The sequence below is a fragment of the Saccopteryx bilineata genome, chromosome 4, assembly GCF_036850765.1.
Source record: "Saccopteryx bilineata isolate mSacBil1 chromosome 4, mSacBil1_pri_phased_curated, whole genome shotgun sequence".
Taxonomy (NCBI): Eukaryota; Metazoa; Chordata; class Mammalia; order Chiroptera; family Emballonuridae; genus Saccopteryx; species Saccopteryx bilineata.
In genome coordinates this window covers 174230479-174249825 of record NC_089493.1, presented here as the reverse complement: position 1 = coordinate 174249825, position 19347 = coordinate 174230479, and the positions used below count along the sequence as shown (strand labels likewise).

Sequence of the window (19347 nt, the reverse complement as noted above, 5' to 3'; positions counted from 1 at the left end):
GTGAGGGCAGGAACTCTGCTTCCATTCATGGCGTTTCTAGAGCTCAGGACAGAGTAGGTGCTCGTTCAATATTTTTTAAAGGAGTGAATTTATGACCTCATTCAAGACTTGAATACATTTTGGCCTGGACTGGAATGAGTGCTGAGACTGAGAACTCACTCAGAAAATAGCGCCCAAAGTAGCCTTCAGTCACATATTCGTGGTCAGTTCCAGTCACCGATGTGTCTAACCTCATTTGTATTATCCCATATTTTCTCCATCTCCTCTGGGGAAGGTCACGGGAGGCTTTCCTAAAGGTCAGCTCACCATGTCAATTGTATTCTGCTGCTCTGCTGACTATCCTGAATGAAAAAGAAGTTGGTCTTTGTGACCAGTTTTTTTTGTATATACTTGTTGCCTTAACATACCTGGTCCTTCACCTTCTTACCTGTAAGACTAAATTTGAATCAAACTCCTCTGAGTCCTCTTTATGACTAGAGGTGCACTAGGTCTAGTTTTACCAAGAATATTGATGAGTCAGCTTAGCAAAAATTCTCCATTCATAATCTGATCACTCAGTATCTGATCAAATTCTTTATCCCCTACCCTTATTATCTGATCCCCCATGTTTGCCTTCAGCAAGGACCCTCTTAATTAGCTCTAGCAAGAATTCTACTACCCTTGAAGTTTCCTCTGAGCAATTTCCCATTACTGACCCCTCTCTACTCCTTGGCTATAAATCTCCACTTGTCCTCGTAGTTGGAGTTGAGCCTAATCTCTCTCCCCTTTTGGAAAACCCTACATCAGTAGTCTCTACTTGAATAGAATCTTCTTCATCACCTTTAGGAGGTCATCAGTAATTTTTCCTTAAAAATATCAATTTCAAATACCTTTGACTTCTCATCACAAACCATAGGGGCCAGAAGACTGTAAAACTACACTTCATTTATTTTTATTTCATTTTTTTGAGAGAGAAAGGGCAAAGTGAGGGAGGATGGGAGGGAGAGAGAGAGAGAGAGAGAGCGAGAGAGAGAGGCATGAATTCATTGTTCCACGTAGTTATGCCTCCTTTGTTTGCTTCTCATATATGCCCTGACCAAGGCTCGAACTGGTGACCGTGAGATCAAGCCAGTGATCCCGGGCTTGAGATGGTGACCTTGGTACTCTGGAATGATGCTCTCTCCACTGGGCCACCAGCCAGGGCTCTGTAAAACCACACTTTCATTAAAAGGGAGCAATTGTCAGAATCGATTTTTAAAAACAATGAGGCCAAATTATATACTATTCATCAGATACTGTATTTTTCGCTCCATAAGATGCACTTTTTTCCCCCCAGCAGTGGAGGGGAAAATGCCCATGCATCTTATGGAGCGAAAAATATGGTATTTTATTAAATATTTTAACACACCATTTGGTTCAGAATATTTTTTCCTCCTAAAACCCTAGGTGTGTCTTATGGTCAGGTGTGTCCTATGGAGCAAAATACATGGTATATACGTTGAGGTAGGTTGAAAGAAAACAGGCTGAAAAAGATACTGTGAAATCTAAGCACAAACAGGCTGAGGTGGCTGTGATCATATAGAAAGGCATAGAATCATTAATGTGTGTGCTGAATAATAGGGCTTTAACTTGGACAAAGAATCACTTGAGAGAATTCAAAGGAGAAACAGGTTCTCCAACCACAGCTGGGGACTCTAACACCATCTCTCAACAAGTGAAAGAACAAAACAAAATCATACACAATGGAAAGAGTATAGCAGTCAGTAAAAATAAAGATGATCTGAAAACACCCAACTCTTTTGACATCTTGGTATTTATAGACCACTATATCCTATAATTATAGGGTAGACTGGTTTTTTTTTTTCTATGCACGTTATATATTTGCCAAGATAGTCCAAATTCATGAAAGAAGATGACCCAGGCTCAAACTCATATTTCTTCTGTAGATGGTCTAGTCACCACAACCAAATCCAAATTTGTGAGGACATTAACTTTGTCTATGACACTTACTTGCTCACAAATCTTCCATCCCTCTCCATTGCTTACAAGATTAAATCTCTTCAGGCCGACATAAAAATGCTTCATACTCTGGCTGCTATTTTCACCCTCCCAATCATCATGACTCACGATGCTCCATTCCATATAATTTTGGGGGCCATAGTGGATATGCACTTTGCATTATCTGCCAGATGTGCATTGCATGTTTTTTTTTTTATCTTTTTTATTTTTTTATTATTTATTTATTTATTCATTTTTTTAATTCTTTATTTATTTATTCATTTTAGAGAGGAGAGAGAGAGAGACAGAGAGAGACAGAGAGGAGAGAGAGATAGGGGGGAGGAGCTGGAAGCATCAACTCCCATATGTGCCTTGACCAGGCAAGCCCAGGGTTTCGAACCGGCGACCTCAGCATTTCCAGGTCGACACTTTATCCACTGCGCCACCACAGGTCAGGCCCTGCATTGCATGTTTGACGGCTAAGTCTTCATTCATTTCTTTCTCACTACTTTGTGTGCCCTCCAGCAAATCTTCACTCAGGATCTCTGTGTCCTCCATGGGTCAGCTCAGTTGTCTTTCCCTTTCCGGTATCTCCCTGTCTCTCTCCTCTCTCCTCTCTCCTTTCTCTCTCTCTCTCCTGAGCTCCACTGAATTGCATTCCCATGTCACCTGTCACACGCTGGTTCTATTAGCAGATTCTCGATGCAATGATCTGGCCTTGAGGAGAAAGGACATTTGGACCCTGGCTAGTTACAGTCGAAAGCAGAAGTTTGGGAAGGCACAGAGCAGACGGGCAAAGAGGCAGCTGCTTCCCAGCTCAGCCCGTCGCCGTCGGTAACACTTGGCGTTAAGGAATTAATCTGGCTCTAAAAACTGCAAGAAGTAAATCCCTGAAGAGGATGTGGATGGTTGGCTTTTGAAATATCTCAAATTACCCATAAATAAATCTAAAGCAAATGTTAACCATCTCTGAAATGCCATGTGAAAAATCTGCCTTCTTTGTCTCCAGGGAGACCCTTCTCTTTAGAAAACCTAACAAAACTGGCTAGCAGTTACAGATCACCTACTAAATGCAAGGGACTGGCTGGGGTAGGCGTACAACTGATGGATTTGTATAAGGAGATGGCGGATTTCGTGCATACCGCAGGCTCGCTCGGGCTGCAGGGTTTATCTGCAGGGGGTATTGGGGCACTTGCTGTATACACACACAGCACAGTACTGCTGTGGTGGGCAATGGTTTGCCTACTTCCCCAGGGAGAACAACTTATCAATAACCTAAATTAATTTATCCCATTTTAGCTGCTTAGTTGTAAGGGATACACTCTCACCCTGGTGAACATCAGCCCCTGTATCGCAGTGGTGGCGTGAGACCTTGTCCTCATTTCCACAGTATTATTGTCTGTTATCCTGCGCCTGGTCACCTGTGTGCACCAGAGATTGCACACTCAGTAGGGAAGGGGAAACTGAGCTGGGAGACAGGGAGGGATGGAAGAAGGAGAGGAGGGGGGAACAGGTTTATCCTCACAAAGCACTCTCTAGATTACAGACGTCCCTGAAGCACAGCAGTCAGGAAAATCCCAGGAGAGCACCTTGGACACAGGCAGCAGCCAAGGTGTAGAAGTGTGAGAAATCATTCCAGTGTGCTATGCTAGTGGTTGGCCACTGGGTGTCACTCTTAGCCTATGTTTGTTTGGTATTCGGTTTCTGAAGATGGTCCAGCATTTGCCGAAGTCTTCTCCTTCTTTCCTTATGTCCCTCCCTGTCTGGGGTCTCTCCTTTGGAAGGCTTTCCTGACCACATACATAGAAAGTATACTGAGAGTGAAATCACCCCCAAAGCAGACTTCTGACCTGACTCAGGAAAGTAGCCTGTTTGTCGTGGGAGCAAGAAGGGGCCAGCATTAGTCACTAATCCTGTATCAGCAGCTTGGAAACAAGCTCTTAAAACATAGAGATACTTCATTACTTTTATCATTGAGCATTATTTCCTTCTTTCTATAGTCTTTATTATTTTCTAAATTTATGTTCTTGATTCTTATTTCATTCTTTCATTCTATTAAATCAAATATTTAGGTGAGATAGAAATTAAACTCAGAACGGATCAGGAGAAAAACCGAACGGACAAAATGTTTAAAGAAATACAAATTATGTTTTGTTTTGTTTTCTTTTTAATCTGTTATTTTTATTTAGCTTCTTCAGAACTTGGTGTGCTTTTTAAACCTGAATATCCATGTCTTCAATTCTGGAATATTCTCAGTCATTTCCCTGTGAATACTGATCTCAGCTCCTCCTTTGGGAAGCTCTAGCAGACTATATTGGGCATGTCACTCTATCTTCCATCTCGGTAATTCTTTTATAGTTTCTACCTTGTTTCTCTATGCGACATTCTGTGTGATTTCTGCAGCACAGTGTCCAGGTTCACTGGACTATTGTTTTCCTGTGCTGCATTGAATCTTTTGCTTAACTTATCCAGTGAGTCCATAATGGTGATGTCTTTGTTTTTTTGTTTTTAGTACTTTTATTTTATTTTTTAATGAAATGCATCTGTTTATTTTCCCATAATGCCCTATTCCTTCATTATGGTTCCTAACTTTGACATTTTTTAAAATCACTTTTCTTTGCTTATTCTTGTTTTATGTCATTTTCAGTTCTTTCATTTTCATTCTCACTGGCTGGTTGCATCTGCATTTTCTCTCTCAGTAATTAATATAAACTGTAAACTACCTTGAACTACTCTTTAACATTAAAAAAACCCAGGGCTTCTCATGAGCCCAACACTATGAAAGTAACCTGATAGAGTAGTTTTTGCAATCGCTTCTGTTGTTTCCCCAGAGAATTAGCCTCACGAAGTCTGTGACTGGGATTCCCGCAGAGTACATGGTACGTTCAGATCCTGTGCCTTCTCACGGAGCAGGCTGAGGTGTTTGAGTTTCGCACACAAAGCTTCAGACAGATGCCTGGCTTCTTCAGGGTGTCCTTGGAAGGTGGAAGGAAGTTTTCTATTTATTTTTTTATATAAACTAAGCATCACTTCCAGGATTTAGGCTCTATGCAGGGAGCGAGCTTCCTGCTCCCCTGCTAAGCGGAGGCCCAGGGTCATCCCAGGAAGTGGGGTGGGCATTGAAGAGTCAGCCTCGGCTCCGGGGCCCAATGTTCAGGCTAGAACCCCCGCGGTTGCTGCTCCCACTTGCCTGTAGAACTTTGATCTCTGTGCTTGATTTTGGACCCCAGGGATTTCCCTTTCTTTCTTTAAATCTCAATATGTATTAAAATATTTATCCTGTCACATTTTATCCTGCCTCGGCCTTGAGTAGTGCAGTCTGTTTTCTGATTTTCTTATCATGGGTTTTCAAACAGGGTCATCTGAGAGGCAAGGGAGGAGGATCAGTGGCGAGGCTCCGGACCTCTCCCCACGATAAACCCTGCCCTCCACCCTGCTTTTAGCACGGGGTGCTCGTGACCTGCTCTCTAACAGCCTCGCAATGTGGCAAGTTCTTCCTCTTTTTGTGCCTGTGTCTCCAGCTATAAAAAGGGCCCAATAGTAGTGCTGCCCCTCAGGACTGATTTGAGGATTAAATGAGTTAATGTACACAAGGCACTCAAAATATGTACAAATACACACTCAGTTAGTGATCTTTGTGGTTAGATATAGATCTCCAAGTTACATTTATTTTTAAATATGGTTCAGAATGGGGGCTTTAATAACTAACTGTCTAAGCCTTGGCTGGTTGGCAAGTTGGATAGAGTCTTGGCCCAGCAAGTAGACATCCTGGGTTTGATTCCAGGTCAGGGAACACATGAGAGGTGATCATCTGCTTCTCTTCCCCTCTCTCTCCCCCTTCTCTCCCTCTTCCCCTCCTGCAGTCAGTGGCTTGGTTAGTCCAAGCGTTGGCCTCAGGCACTGAGGATAGTTCAGTTGATTCAAGCATCAGCCCCAGATGGGGATTGCCAGGTGGATCCCAGTCAGGGTGCATGTGGGAGTCTGTCTCTCTATCTCCCCTCTTCCCACTTAAAAAAGAAAAGAATAGAAAAGGAATAACTATCTAGATACAATCTGGACTGTGTACTTTCTAAAAGAACTTCCAGTTAGAAAATTCTTTGCGTTCATGTCAGCTCTGCAGTAGGGAAGTTAGTTTTAATCAAGCTTGGCTTATGCTTAGCAGGGTGGGCATAAGGTATCTATTGTTCATGTCCTTTTCTTCCAGTCCCTGAGATTCCTTCAACCCCACTTCCCATCCCTTAGCAATTCTAGTCTTTCCGTAATGATTCACAACAGACTTTTTGTCGCAGTTGGACAAGCTTCCTTCTGACTGTGGTCACCCTGGCTTTGTGATTTCTCAATGTCGCATCTCCTCTCCCTAGATTTTTTTGCCGAAATCTCCCAACTAGAAAAAAGTTTTATTTAATGATCCCTCTCTAACCTTTACATCTATTGCAACCTCTTCTTCATGTCCCGTGAAAATGGGGACCACGTAGTCTCAAGGAAAGGATGGGGCTCTGGGAAGGGCTTTGCTCTGTTTCATGAGAGAAGGTGCTATAGGGAGGGCGTTTCCATTCCCATTTTTTTGTTGTTGTTGTTCAGCCTAGTTCTGCCCGGGTGAGCTGGGGACAGCTCTTCCTACATGGGAGCATGGCTGCACTACCAACCAATGAGATGATGAGTCAGGATTCCGCCATGCGCAGTGAGGGCTGATGGTCTACCACATCTCAGGGTGAATTGCAGAAAGTGGCAAGTCTGAGGTCGTGCACTGACTCTGTATAATCCTAGCATCTTCCGAACGCTTGTGAGGATCTGAATGAAAGTGCTTTCAAAGCGGCTTACATTCATAGACGACGGTGACAAGGTCTTGAATCCTTTCCCTTGATTTCAGATGGGGATCGGTTTTCTCTTCTATGACCAAATATTTTCCCCATCTGTGTGAACTCAGTTTGATGAAACGCATCCAGTGCCTCCCAGCAGCTCACAATTAACAAAATTTTCCCAGGGGTACTTTTAAATTTCCCCTCACCGCCGCTCCAGACAGCCTCCAGGCAGGGGGTGCCTTCCCATTTGACAGCAGATGAGCCCCGCCCTCGGACCAGCGGCTCCGCCTCTCAGCCTTGCACTGAGGCAGGGACAGCATCAGGTTTCAATCTGGGGCCTCTCTCCTTTCTCTGTCGAGAATCCTTGTCACCTTGTGAGTTATGTCCCTTAGGAGAGACACGGAACCGTGGGCCATTTCAAAACCCCAAATAACTTCTATTGGGAGCCAGTCTTTTCTGTCATGCACAATAACGAGGACGTGAAGAAAGCGGCCAATAGAAATAAAAGGCCACGCCCATGGGGATGTCTGCGACGATTGGAGGCCCCCCGGGAAGGTGCGAGAGGAAGCCTGGGGTGGGATTCTCTGCGCCGGCTGGAGAAGTCATCAGAATCCTGGGATCTTGGCTTGTGCCTCTCGGGGGAATGAAATGGAGGCCTGGGGAGCAGAGGGTCCCTTTGTTTAGAAGTTTGTTTTGAACTTTGTTTAGATTCCAGGAAGGAAGATGAACAACTCTCACCCAGAAATAGGAAAAAAATTCTGCTTGTCAGAGAACCATGTGGCAAAAGCTTCCGGCCACACTTGCTCTGCCTTTGTCAAGCAGAGGGAGGAGACGTTTCTGGGCCAGCTCCCCCCGTGGATGTGGCCTCCCCTCGCACAGGCCGCTGCCGGGCTGCCCTCCCCAAAGCTCCCTTCTGCACGCGAGCCCCCGCCTCCCTCACTTGAAGACCCAGTCACAAGTCAAGCAAAACTGGCCAAGTCAAAGTCATCATTCTCACACTGTGGGGGCAATTCTGATGCCAGGAGTAAAGCAGTGAGCAAATTAATACAGTTAATATTAATATATTGATATTCTTATTTAGGAATATATACAGGGGCAGGCAAAAGTAGGCTCACAGTTGTTTGTATGGAAAATAATACAATAATTAATAAATAGTAATACAAAAATAAACTCTGGTGTATTCACATCTATAAACCTATTTTTGACCACCCCTGTATATATGTATAATATATAAATATATAATGTGTGTATAACACACACACATATCTATGTATATATGTGAAATTTTTCTTGCAGAAAGGGGGTCATATGTCTGGAATGCAGTTGGACATCTAGAGGGATACTCCAGATTGCTTGTGGTTGCTTTTAGAGTAGGGACTGAGCTTTGGTAAGGGGTAAAGTGGTTTGAAAGTCAGCCTGCATTTTTATTCATTCTATGGTAGAACTCCTTCCCGTATATATCATATTACTACTCTAACGACACACTTTTGAACAGAATACCCGGCTTTCCTGAGGGACAGTTCTTCCCTCTCTAACCTCCTCCTTGCCCTCCCCCATCATAAACGCGGTCTCTGAGATTCCCCTCTGCTCCCTCCACTTGCGGCTCCGCCCTCCCCCCCAAATACCCCGGAATCTGCTGGCTGTCCTTCTTATGACCTCCTGGCATGGTCTGTCCCTCTTCTCACACCTTGCTCCACCCCACTGGGCCTCCTCATCCAGCTCGAGCCCGAGGCCACCCATTGCAGGGACTCGACAGCAGCCCCTGGATGCTCTCTGTCTGGTGTCCCCCTCACTCACTTGCTGTGCCAGCTCGGAACCAGTCGCTGTCCCTGCCTCATTTCCAGGCTACTGGACGAAAGACCTAAACTCTTGCAGACTCCTAATCGCCAGCCCGGCCTGTCCTACGCTGGGTCCAGCAGTGTTCTGATTCCTTTCTGTCTTCTCATAACCCTGCCCTCGTGAGCCCCTTCTCCCTGTGCCTGTTGTGGCCTGGCCCGTGCACCGCCCCAGATGCATGCCACGTTCCTCCGCTCTCAGGCATCGCCTTCTCCCGACGCCGTCTCAGGAGATCCAGGCTCTCTATGCACACCTTTAGGGCCATCTCAGTTTTCCTCCCTCTGGTTCCTTCTCCATCGGCATTCTGTTCTCTTGCATCTGTAGTCTAACCTGCCCTAGCTCATACTGGTGTGACACAGCGCTCTATCCTGGGCTTAGCCCGATTTGCTAGTTTCTTTTTCACCAATGACTGAGGGAACCAAAGGCATGCTTGGATCCTGCCTGGATTCCCACCTCTCACGACGGGCCCACCCTTTCCCCCAGTAGGCAGAAGCTTTCCAGGCTGACAGCTCTCAGCTGGGTCCTTCCCTGGGGCTTCTGTAGAACTGGAGAGTGCTATCCCCTTCCGTGCCAGTCTGCCCGCAATGCCTGGTTGTTTCGGAGACATAACTAGGCCAGTGACCGGTTGTTATCTGGTGCCTTGCACCAGGACAGCTCTGAAGGGCCGTGCCTGCTCCTGAGCTCCCTGTCGGAACCAGCTGAGGGCTCTGTTGGGTCTGTATTGCAGCCCACTCCTCCCTCTGCCACTCCTGCTTCTCCACTCCCCACCTGCGTGGCTCCTGTGAGCACGTCCCCTACGCTTCCTGCGTGTAGATCTTCGTCTCCGTCTGCTTCTTGGAAGCTGACCTGCCCCAGCAGGCTTTTCAAATTTGGGGAGAAACCTTGAACATGGTGGGAAAGATCAATATTCAGATTGATTTCATTTGCTTGGGACACAGAGCCCAGTCTGGGAGGATAAAGCCGCTTGGATCAAGGTAAACTTTTGGATTATGTAGTTTTGAAAATATTCAACTGTACAAACATGACGTGTGAGGGATTTTGGTAGACATTTTTTTTGGAAAAGGAATGGCAGGATTCATTAATTCTTTAGTTCATTCGTTCATTCACAGAGGTTTGTTCATTCTGCACCAGCAGAAACATGAGGAGAAAAATGATGAACAAACACCCAGACTTATGCTCACAATCTGGGACGTGAATAAATAGAGGGCAGAAGTGGGGAAGAGAGGGGGTACCTGTCAGAATCAGTGACGTTGAAAGTAAGACTGATGACAGATCTGCACTGTTTTTAGTAGGACCGATGCTTGGGGACCGTCAGAGCTCGGGAGCTCAGGGCCTGCAGGGTCACGTTCCCATCCCACTCTCACCGGAGGCCTCCAGAAGCGGGAGCTGCCGATGGCCTCACTGCCCACAGTGTGGGTCTAGGACCAGCACGCAGGCAGCACGGGCAAAGTCCCCTCAGAGCCTCTCACTCCTACTCCTAGACCCAGATTAGCCTGGGCCCAGGTATATTCCTTTCCTATGGCTGCTGGAACAAGTTACAAACTTACTGGCTTAGAACAACACAAATGTATGGCTTTATAGTTCTGGATGGCAGAAGTCTGAGGTGATTCTTACTAGGCTGAGGTCAAAGGACAGACAGGGCTGTGTGCCTTTTGGAAGTTCTAGGGGGAGAATCTATTCCTGACTTTTAGAGGCCTCCCATGTTCTTGGCTCATGGTCCCTCCTTCCGTGGAAAGCCAACATTGTAGCAGCATCTTTAAATTGCTTCGAGTTTTTGTCATCACATCTTCTGAGTCTGACCTTCCTCCCCCCCATTTATAAGGGCCCTTGTGATATACCTGGATTATCTCCCAAATCTCCCTTTCTCAGATCTCTTTATTATGTCAGCAAAGTCCCTTTAGGCACACAAGCTAACACTTCACAGGTTCTGGGGATTAGGACATTTTTGGCGGGCCATATTCTGCTTCCCACACCAGATAATTCACATCTATGATACAATTTGAAAAGCCCCGGCCCACTGTATTCAAATGGTTTTCCTTTCCTATTTTCCCCAGATGCTCATGTCTGGCTGATACCTCGTAAGGGCCTGTGTGATAAACTCGTTTGCTCATTTGCTTGACTCCGGCACCTATGTGGTTCCGGGTAGTTTAAAATAGTTCTGATTTTTATTGTTAGAGAAATATTCCTTGAGAAAGGAGCTGGGCTTGGGGCTCTGTGTGTACGTGCCTGGTTCATGTCCCCCTGAATGTCCTAAGTGGTGAAAGCTACTGTCCGTGCTGGTGCAGGCCTGAGTTTCCAAAGGAATCCCTCTCTGCCAGTTACTAGTGAATAAGACCTCAGAGAAGTAAGTCATCTGATTTCTCTCAGACAGCCCTTTCATCGCTTACTGAACGGCAGGTCCAGCCCCTGTGTCACAGATATGGTGTAAGGACAGAGTTAGAGGAAGGATTTCCTCAATGGGGATCACTTATGTAAATTATCAGTTATTTCATTATTTGTGGATGCAGAACCTGGAGGAATAAAAGGGAACCTCTCAGATTCTTGTCACTGAGACGGACTGTCCCTGCCTGTCCTGCCCCCCTGTGGTTAAGGTTTTTAATTACATACCTTTGGTATGGATCAGGAGATTAAAAGAGGTGCGCTAGGCATTTAGACCCCTGAACGCTACACCTGGGGCTGTCCCTCATCCCTGTGGAGGAAACTGCTGGGACATCATTTGCTGAAATCTGTATGCATGTTAGAATCACCTGGAATGGGTCTAAAAGAAAACATCCAAAGATTCTTCCTCCAGAGATTCTGATTCACTGGGGCCAAGCAAGATCTAGGCAGCTGAATTTTGATAAATCTCTCCAAGAGAATAGAATGTGAGCTACCTCCTGCCTCAGTAGGTCGATGTAAGCTTGGGGTCTATTAATAGAAGTAGAGCAAGTGGAACAAAGGAGGGGACAGTGCTTCAGAGCTGTGGACACATTACAGAGCTGCATTGGATGGTTGGATGGAGATAGGGTACTCTACATCCAGAGGGACTTGGACAAAATCATCACATGACCAAGACCCAAATGGTGGTGGTGGTGGGGCCGACAGACTCAAAGCTACATTACATAAGGAGGGGAGAAAGCAGAAGGGGAAGTGGCTGACTTGCCTAAGGTCACCCCATGAAATTTATCAATGAAAACCCCTAGAAAAGAAGAGGGGCACAACATTTCCTTCTGCTGTTAACAGATTTTATTAGCTCACAAAGCCAAGTGCTATAACAATGGAAAATGTTGAGCATAAAATTTCACCTTTCTTTTTTTTTTATTTTTTTATTTTTTATTTTTTTATTTATTATTGTTTTTTTTTACAGAGAGAGAGTCAGAGAGAGGGATAGATAGAGCCAGACAGGCAGGAATGGAGAGAGATGAGAAGCATCAATCATTAGTTTTTTGTTGCGACACCTTAGTTGTTCATTGATTGCTTTCTCATATGTGCCTTGACTGTGGGCCTGCAGCAGACCGAGTAACCCCTTGCTGGAGCCAGCGACCTTGGGTCCAAGCTGGTGAGCTTTGCTCAAACCAGATGAGCCCGCGCTCAAGCTGGTGACCTCGGGGTCTCGAACCTGGGTCTTCTGCATCCCAGTCTGATGCTCTATCCACTGCGCCTCCGCCTGGTCAGGCTTTCTTTCTTAAGTGAACAGCTTGCAACATTTGTCCCTTAGAAACTGCTGGCCAGGTGAGGAGTCAGGACAAATGCAGTTAGGGTGGTCCAGGCTGGCTGTCTTTGCCTGAGGTGACCTACAGGACTCTTTCTTATGATCTCCGAGGACAGGTCGGCCTGGTTTTACGTGGGTGCAGTTCCTTGTAGCTTTCTGGTTGGCACTGAGATTCGGTCTTTGTCACAGCTGACAGGCACATTCTGCTTTCCTAGGGGCCCTTCCTCCACGGAACCCTCAAAGCCCCAGACGCATCTAGGAGGTTAGCAGAATAGTGATTGCCCACACATGTGCGTGTATGTGCACACACACGCAAAATTTGCACAAGTAAAAAACAAACACCTGTACAAACTTTTAAATTGAAACCTATATAATTTTATCAACCAATATTGTCTCAATAAATTCAATAAGAAAGATAAAAAACATTTAAATCCTCACAACCATTTTGTGCAGTAGAACGTTTTTTGTTATCTCCATTTAATTATTATTATTGTTATTTACAAAGGAGGAGCTATGTGGGAGAGCATACAACTTGAAAACGACAGAGCTAGGATTTGAACTCTGGTCTTCTGATCACAAATCTATGCCTGAGCTGTCCACTGAGAGGTAGAAGCACATCGGAGTGGTGGTAAGACTTCTGTTACCTTATTGGTCAATAGATTGTCTAACTGACTCTTTTCTCCAGAGAAGAAGGAAGATGAACCCAAAGGCTGAGTGGTGCTAGGGCGGGAAAGGATGTGGCCTTCGGAGCAGTCCATGTCACTAACTCACTGTGCAGTCTGCTCTGGGTCACTGTAGCCAGGCAGAAATGTGGCACCTCCCAGAGGAGAAGAGGCTTCCTCTGCTGTCATCCAAGGTTCCCAGCAAGAGTGACAGCCCTCTCAGCATTTTGCTGATTGGACAGAGACACTTGATCAGGGGAGGAAGGTATGAAATTCATGTCGAGAAGGCCACACCCACAGAATCAGTGCAGCTATATTCCCGGCATCAGCTCCAGAAGACAAACCTGCCATTAAAAAATGGCCTCCTCTCAGAAGTGTCACGAGCTCCAGGCAGTGCTGAGGGCCCCCAGGAAACTGAGGAGTGGTGGGAACTTCTGTTACTGGAATATGCTTTCTTCCTTCTAAGATGCTGTGAGCACAATGTCCGACATTCCCTAATAGGCGTCATCCTTCTGTGATGTCCAGGACAAGAGGCCATTCCTCAAGCAAGGTCGAGGGTAGCAGCTTGGAAGAAACTCAGGGGCCCTTCCAGCAGCACCCCGACACACTGGCCTTACCTGTGCCTTTGCCCTGCCCTTCCCTTCCCTTCTTCTACCATCTTCTCTTTTTTCCTCTATTTTCTTATTTATTATGACATCAGCATGAGACATTCTAGCTGGAAAACTTGCCATAACACAGAAGTACATAAAATAAATGTCAGCATGTCCCTTTCCCTTTACTTTCTCTCCCACGCCTCCCCTACCCAGCTACAGGGGCTCAGGGGTGTCTACTCTGCTCTCTGCCCAGTGCCTGCGTTCCAGGGTGGGGGGGGGGGCTCTTGATTTGCGGGGTGAATAAATGGATCGCCATCATCAGGCTGATGCAATCCTTTTTCTCCACATTCAGTGTCGCACGCACGGTCTAACTCTGTACATGAATGCGACCACACTGCGTGTACCGTGTGCAAGCTGCTTTGGTGTGTGCCCCGCACACGTGTTAGAGAGCCGTCCTGGTCTCTGTATCCAGACCCGCTGCATTCTCCTTCACTGCTGATGGGATGCACTGTCACTACTGGGCCCCGCCCTTGTCGGCGGTCCTTTAAGTTACTTCCATGTCTCACTATTTGCAGCCAGGCTGCTGCCCAGGCCTCTTGGTGCCCAGGTGAGCGGGAAGACAGCTGAGATGGGCTCCTTGGGTGCACAGAAGGGCTCCTCCTTCCTGTCCCATTCTTGGGTCAGACGCCTGAAAAGCTGATTTTCTCAGAAAGATAAGCTGGGTTGAGAGATTCCTTTTGCTGGGAGTGGTGGGAGAGTCAGTCCTGGGCTTGTATTCTGCACTTGGCAAACACATGCACGCGCGCACACACCCCCTAGCCCAGCCTCTCCCCAAAGAACTTAATTTTAGAACACGGACTGGTTAGTGTAGTGTGTTTTATGGAAGCACACTGAACTGTGAATTCTGAGGTTTGAGTTCTAATTTAGACTTTGCCCCTAAATTGCCAGAAGTGTTAACAAATGATTTCATTTTTATGTGCCTGTTTCTTTACCTTTAGAATGGGTTGGGATGACAGGAACGGTAATCTAATTCCTGCATGAAACCCTCTGATGAAAAGAAAAAAAGTGGGGTGGCAATGAGAACAATGCTTAGGGGAGTGGACAGGTCGCTGGTTAAGGATGCTTTCCCTGCTAACGTTTCAGGCCGAGGCTTTGTTTGGCTTCCTCTTGACCCAGGTTTGCTGTGGGAGCCGAGAACTGGGGAGCTGACATCTGGGAAGAGCAGTCAGCTCTTCCGGGTGAGGTCCGGGCCAGCAGCTTGGTGGCCTCTTCCTGGTTCAGCGGGTCAGCAGCCCCACCTCCTCCCCGGAGCTGCGGGGCCAGCTGCTCAGCCGACCTGTGGCCAGGGCCCCTTTCCCCTCCTGGCAGAGGAAAGTCTGGATACAGCTGCCCGTAGCCTGGTCCCTGCACCTTCTGACGGCTGCTGGGCCACTCCGCCGCCATCGACGCTGGGTGGGTCTTGACAGGGTGTCAGGCACTAATCACAGTGGGGACCCTGGGGTCACACTGCCACCTCAAGCCCTGACCCTGCTGTGCCAGCCGAGTGAGCTGGGCGTGGCACTCAGACTTCCTGCCCTCATCTTTAAGTGGGTAGGTCAAGATTAAATGTGGACTTTTCACATGAACATATAATAAAAGCTCAGTAAACATTTATTGTTATTATTTTATTATTAATGCTTGATGAAAAATGCACAAATGATGAATGAACCAGGATTTAAGAGGCTTGTATTTCTACCTGTGATTCCATCCAACATCATTCTACAGCTCATTCAAATGGAACGACTTTCCCCTAAACTTGTCTCCAATCTAACGTTCATGGCTTTTCTTCAATCTGGGATGCTCTTCCCACCTGCCTGTCAAAGTTCCACGCGTCCAGTCCCTCAATCAGGTGCTACCTCCTCTGTGAAGCTTTCTTTGCTTTTCCTTCGGGGATGTGCTAACTCTCTCCTCATATCGCCAGTGTTATCTCTGTACACTGATGATTCCCAAGTTTATGTTTCCTGTAGAGAATGAACAGGTGACATGCTGTTCTCATCTCTCATGGGGTCTGTGCTGGTTTCCTAGGGCTGACCTTACAAAGTACCACAAACTGGGTGGCTTGAGACAATAGAAATGTATTGTATCCTAATTCTGGAAGCTAGAAGTCTGAAATCAAGGTGTGTCTGCCTGGCTACACTACCTGTGACACCTGCAGGAAGAAGCATTCCTGGCCTCTTCCTGGCTTCTGGCAGTTTGCTGGCAGCCCTTGGCTTGTAGTCATATCACTCCAATCGCTCCCCCTTCATTGTCCAATGGGCTTCTCCTGTGTGTCTCATCACAGGGCCTCCCTCCCTCCCTCCCTCCCTCCCTCTCTCTCTCTCTCTCTTTCTCTTTTCCTTCCTTCCTTCCTTCCTTCCTTCCTTCCTTCCTTCCTTCCTTCCTTCCTTCCTTCCTTCCTTCCTTCCTGCCTTCCTTCCTTTCTCTCTTTCTTTCTTGATAGAGAATTCATATTGCATACCCTACTCCAGTAGGAACTAATTTTAACTTAAATAATTCCACCCACAACGTGGTCTCTCAGTTTTTCTCTTGAATTATACATAATATCCAAAAGCATACCTTATTAGCCCAACTAGATTGGAAAATTTCCCTAGGAAAACCATTCAGTTTTATATCTGAAGGGGCAACAGGCTACAGTTGGGCTGTCTTTGGCTGACAGGCATGTTTGTCTGCCCTGAAGTATTGGCCCAGCAGTGCTTGGGAAGGTAATTCTGAAAAATAGTTTGAAAATCCGGATGTCTGGTGTCTGTGAAAGCTCAGAATGTCGAGTCACACACCAGGGACGGTTTCCCACGTTCCTCAGTGCCCGCAGCTGAGCAGGGGCTTCTCCTCAGGCTGGCAGTGCCCGTCTTGTACCACAGATATACAGTATATTCTGTTGGTTCTGCTTTGCTGGGGAACCTTGCCTAATACTCTCCATTGAAAATACGTCAACTACCTAAGCCCTTCTCACCACTTCCAACAATATCACTCTTGTTTAGGTCATCATCATCTCTCTCCTGGATGTTACAGTTACTGCATACCTGGAATCCAAGCTGCAGCCTATTTGCCAAGGAACAGCCAGAGTAACCCTTTAAAGCCCTAAGTCAGTCAATGTGACTCCTCTCTTTGGTGTCCTCCATTGGCTCCCATCTGACTCAAGAGTAAAAGCTAAAGTCCTTAGATGGTCTTCACGATTGTACCCAATCTGACCTCTTATTGCTTTCTCTGACCTCATCTTTCTACTCTGGCCTGCCTCACTAGACTCCAATCACACACATGCTTTTTCTTTAACATGCCACACAAGGTCCAGCCTCAGGGCCTTTGCACATGCTGTTTCCTATGTCTGAAAAACTCTTTGTTCTGATTAATTCACCTAAGCTACCCAGAGCAGAATAACACTAGCTTCTTGTATCCCAAGAGATCCCATTTTCCAGAATGGACCATTCATTTCAGAGTTGCCAAAATGTGTGTCTCAGTCAACTGCTTTAAAGTATCCTGACAGGTGACCTTCCATTGGTTGGCCTCGATCATTTAAAACTTCTGATCTCAATCACTGTGCCTGTATAAGACCAGTGTGCAGGCAAGCCAAGGAGAAGTGATAGGTCTGAGCCTTTCTTGTCATGTGCAAGTTGAACCATGGTTTCTCTTTACTGTCTGATTCTCATGTACCTCCCAATGTTTCCAGCAGCTGCTTTCTGAAGAAACCCTAGCCCTTTTATCTCGGGCCCAAGAAAACATCTTAATTCATACTGAAAACACTGCTCTGGTGAGGGAAATGGCATGGGACGCGTTATGGGAAGTGGATACTTTAAACATCCTCCATGGTGGCCCTATGATCAGAGAGATCCTGTGTCCCCTGCACTGCCCGCTCCTGCCCCAGCCTAATCTTTCCTCAGTGTGGTCATGAAAAGAGCCCATAATCAGAAAAATGAAGCCCCTGGCCTGTGGAATCAGTTAGACTGGACCCAAGTCCTGAATCTGACACTCATAAACGGTAGGGCCTTAGACAAGTTCCACACCCCTCTTCATGAGTCTGCTCACTTATGAATAGAGGTGATAGTATGATTTAAATAAAGCAATGTATACGGGGTGCTTGGTCCCTAGTAAACTGGGAGTCAACATGAATCAGGTGTGAAGCGGAAGCCAGACTTCACAGACACGGTCGAGGAGCTGTCACCTGGGGTTGAATTGGGGTGTTCAGTGGACACTCCTGACCACTCCAGTGAGACTGACCCCTGGGTCATCCCATCCTTCTCTTTGTCACCCCAGAGCTCCATCTAAAATTTAACTTGACCAGGCCACTTCCTTCCTTTTTATTTTCATTTTATTATTATTTTTTAAGTGAGAGGAGGGAAGATAGTGAGACAGATTTCTGCATGTGCCCCTACCAGGATCTACCTGGCGACCTTCCATCTAGGGCCAATGCTCAAATCAATAGAGCTATTTTTAGCACTTGAGGTCGGCTCACTTGGACCAACTGAGCCATCCTCAGTGCCCCAGGCTGCCACTCAGACCAATTGAACCACTGGCTGTGGGGGAGGGGGAAGGGAGAAGGAAAGGGGAGAGGGGAGGGGAGAGAAGCAGATGGTCACTTCTTCTGTGTGCCTCACTGGGAATTGAACCTGGGACATCCATATGCCAGGCCGACACTCTATCCACTGAGCCAACTGGCCAAGCCCCACCTCATTCTTTAAAATGCTTGTGAAAGCAACCTCAAGTCCACCCCCTAAGTAGCCTGCAATGCAAGCTGTCAGGACCCTGCTTTCTCTCAGCCCACACCTCCTCACTCTTTGGACCATTCACCACTGACCTTTGCTCTTGGCATTGAAGAAACATTAAGCAAGCAGTGACCCCTGAACATGGTTGTTAGATCACCCGGGCCTCTGTCTAACCTTGTTGGCATTTAGTCACATTTTCTCCATCTCCTTTGGGAGATGTCATGGGAGGTCTTCTGAGATTCAGCCACACGGTGTCAACTGCATTCCCCTGCTCTGCTGACTGTTCAAAATGGAAAAGAGGTTGGTCAGTGCGGCCAGTCTTTTTGTGCATACCTGTAGCCTTAATACACCTTGTCCTCCACCCTCTCACCTGTGAGATACTGGGCTACATCAGGCGAATCCTTTGACCAAGACCTTGGGAGCCAGGGCTGGGTGCTGCAGTGACTGGGGTGAGGTGCTGTGCCCACAGCTCCCGCTGTAGCTGCACGCAGGTAGCCGAGGGTTTGCAGAGAGAGGCTGGGCGGGGAATCCCTTTCCCCAAGGCAGGCAAGTCAGTGCCGGCCAAGTGAGTCAGGGATGGAGTAAGAACAGCAGCCTGACTCCAGGGATGCTCTTTGCCCTCCTCCTCCGCCCTGGCCGCCCCAACAGGAACCAAACTGTGTATCTCAATCTTAGAATGCCAGGAATGTGCCACAGCCTGATAGGCATGAAGCAATCCGCAGGGCGGCAGGGAGGAGCTCTGCTCCCAGGCAGAGGCCTGGCCATGCGGGCTGCAGGGCCTGAGGGCGGGCCCCTCCCATCCTCCCTGGGCCTCCTGCTGCAGCCGGGATATCAAAGGCTGCATTGTGCACTGAGCCCGGGCCTTGGTCCCTCGTGTGCCAGGGAGGAGGTGGGAGGAGGAACGCCGTGGGGAGGCTGTCCCCTCCCACCCTCCCAGCGCGCTCTCTGGCTCCTGTGCCCAAGGTCCTCGGCCTGGAGAGGATGGTGAACACATGGGTGGCTGCTTCTGCATCTCCGGGGAGCCGAGGCTGTCCTGGGGCCCAGGTGAGT

At 47.3% G+C, this 19347-nt stretch overlaps 1 protein-coding gene across 2 annotated transcripts in view; it reads left to right on the top strand.

Annotated features, from left to right (window-relative positions):
* The first annotated feature begins 19151 nt into the window (after positions 1–19151).
* SH3TC2 (SH3 domain and tetratricopeptide repeats 2) overlaps positions 19152–19347 on the top strand; it is a 78507-nt gene continuing 78311 nt past the window's right edge. For both annotated transcript variants that reach the window (XM_066272949.1, XM_066272948.1), the window contains exon 1: positions 19152–19341. In XM_066272949.1, coding sequence (XP_066129046.1) covers positions 19290–19341 — 52 coding nt within the window. In that variant the 5' untranslated portion in view covers positions 19152–19289. The remainder of the gene's footprint in view (positions 19342–19347) is intronic.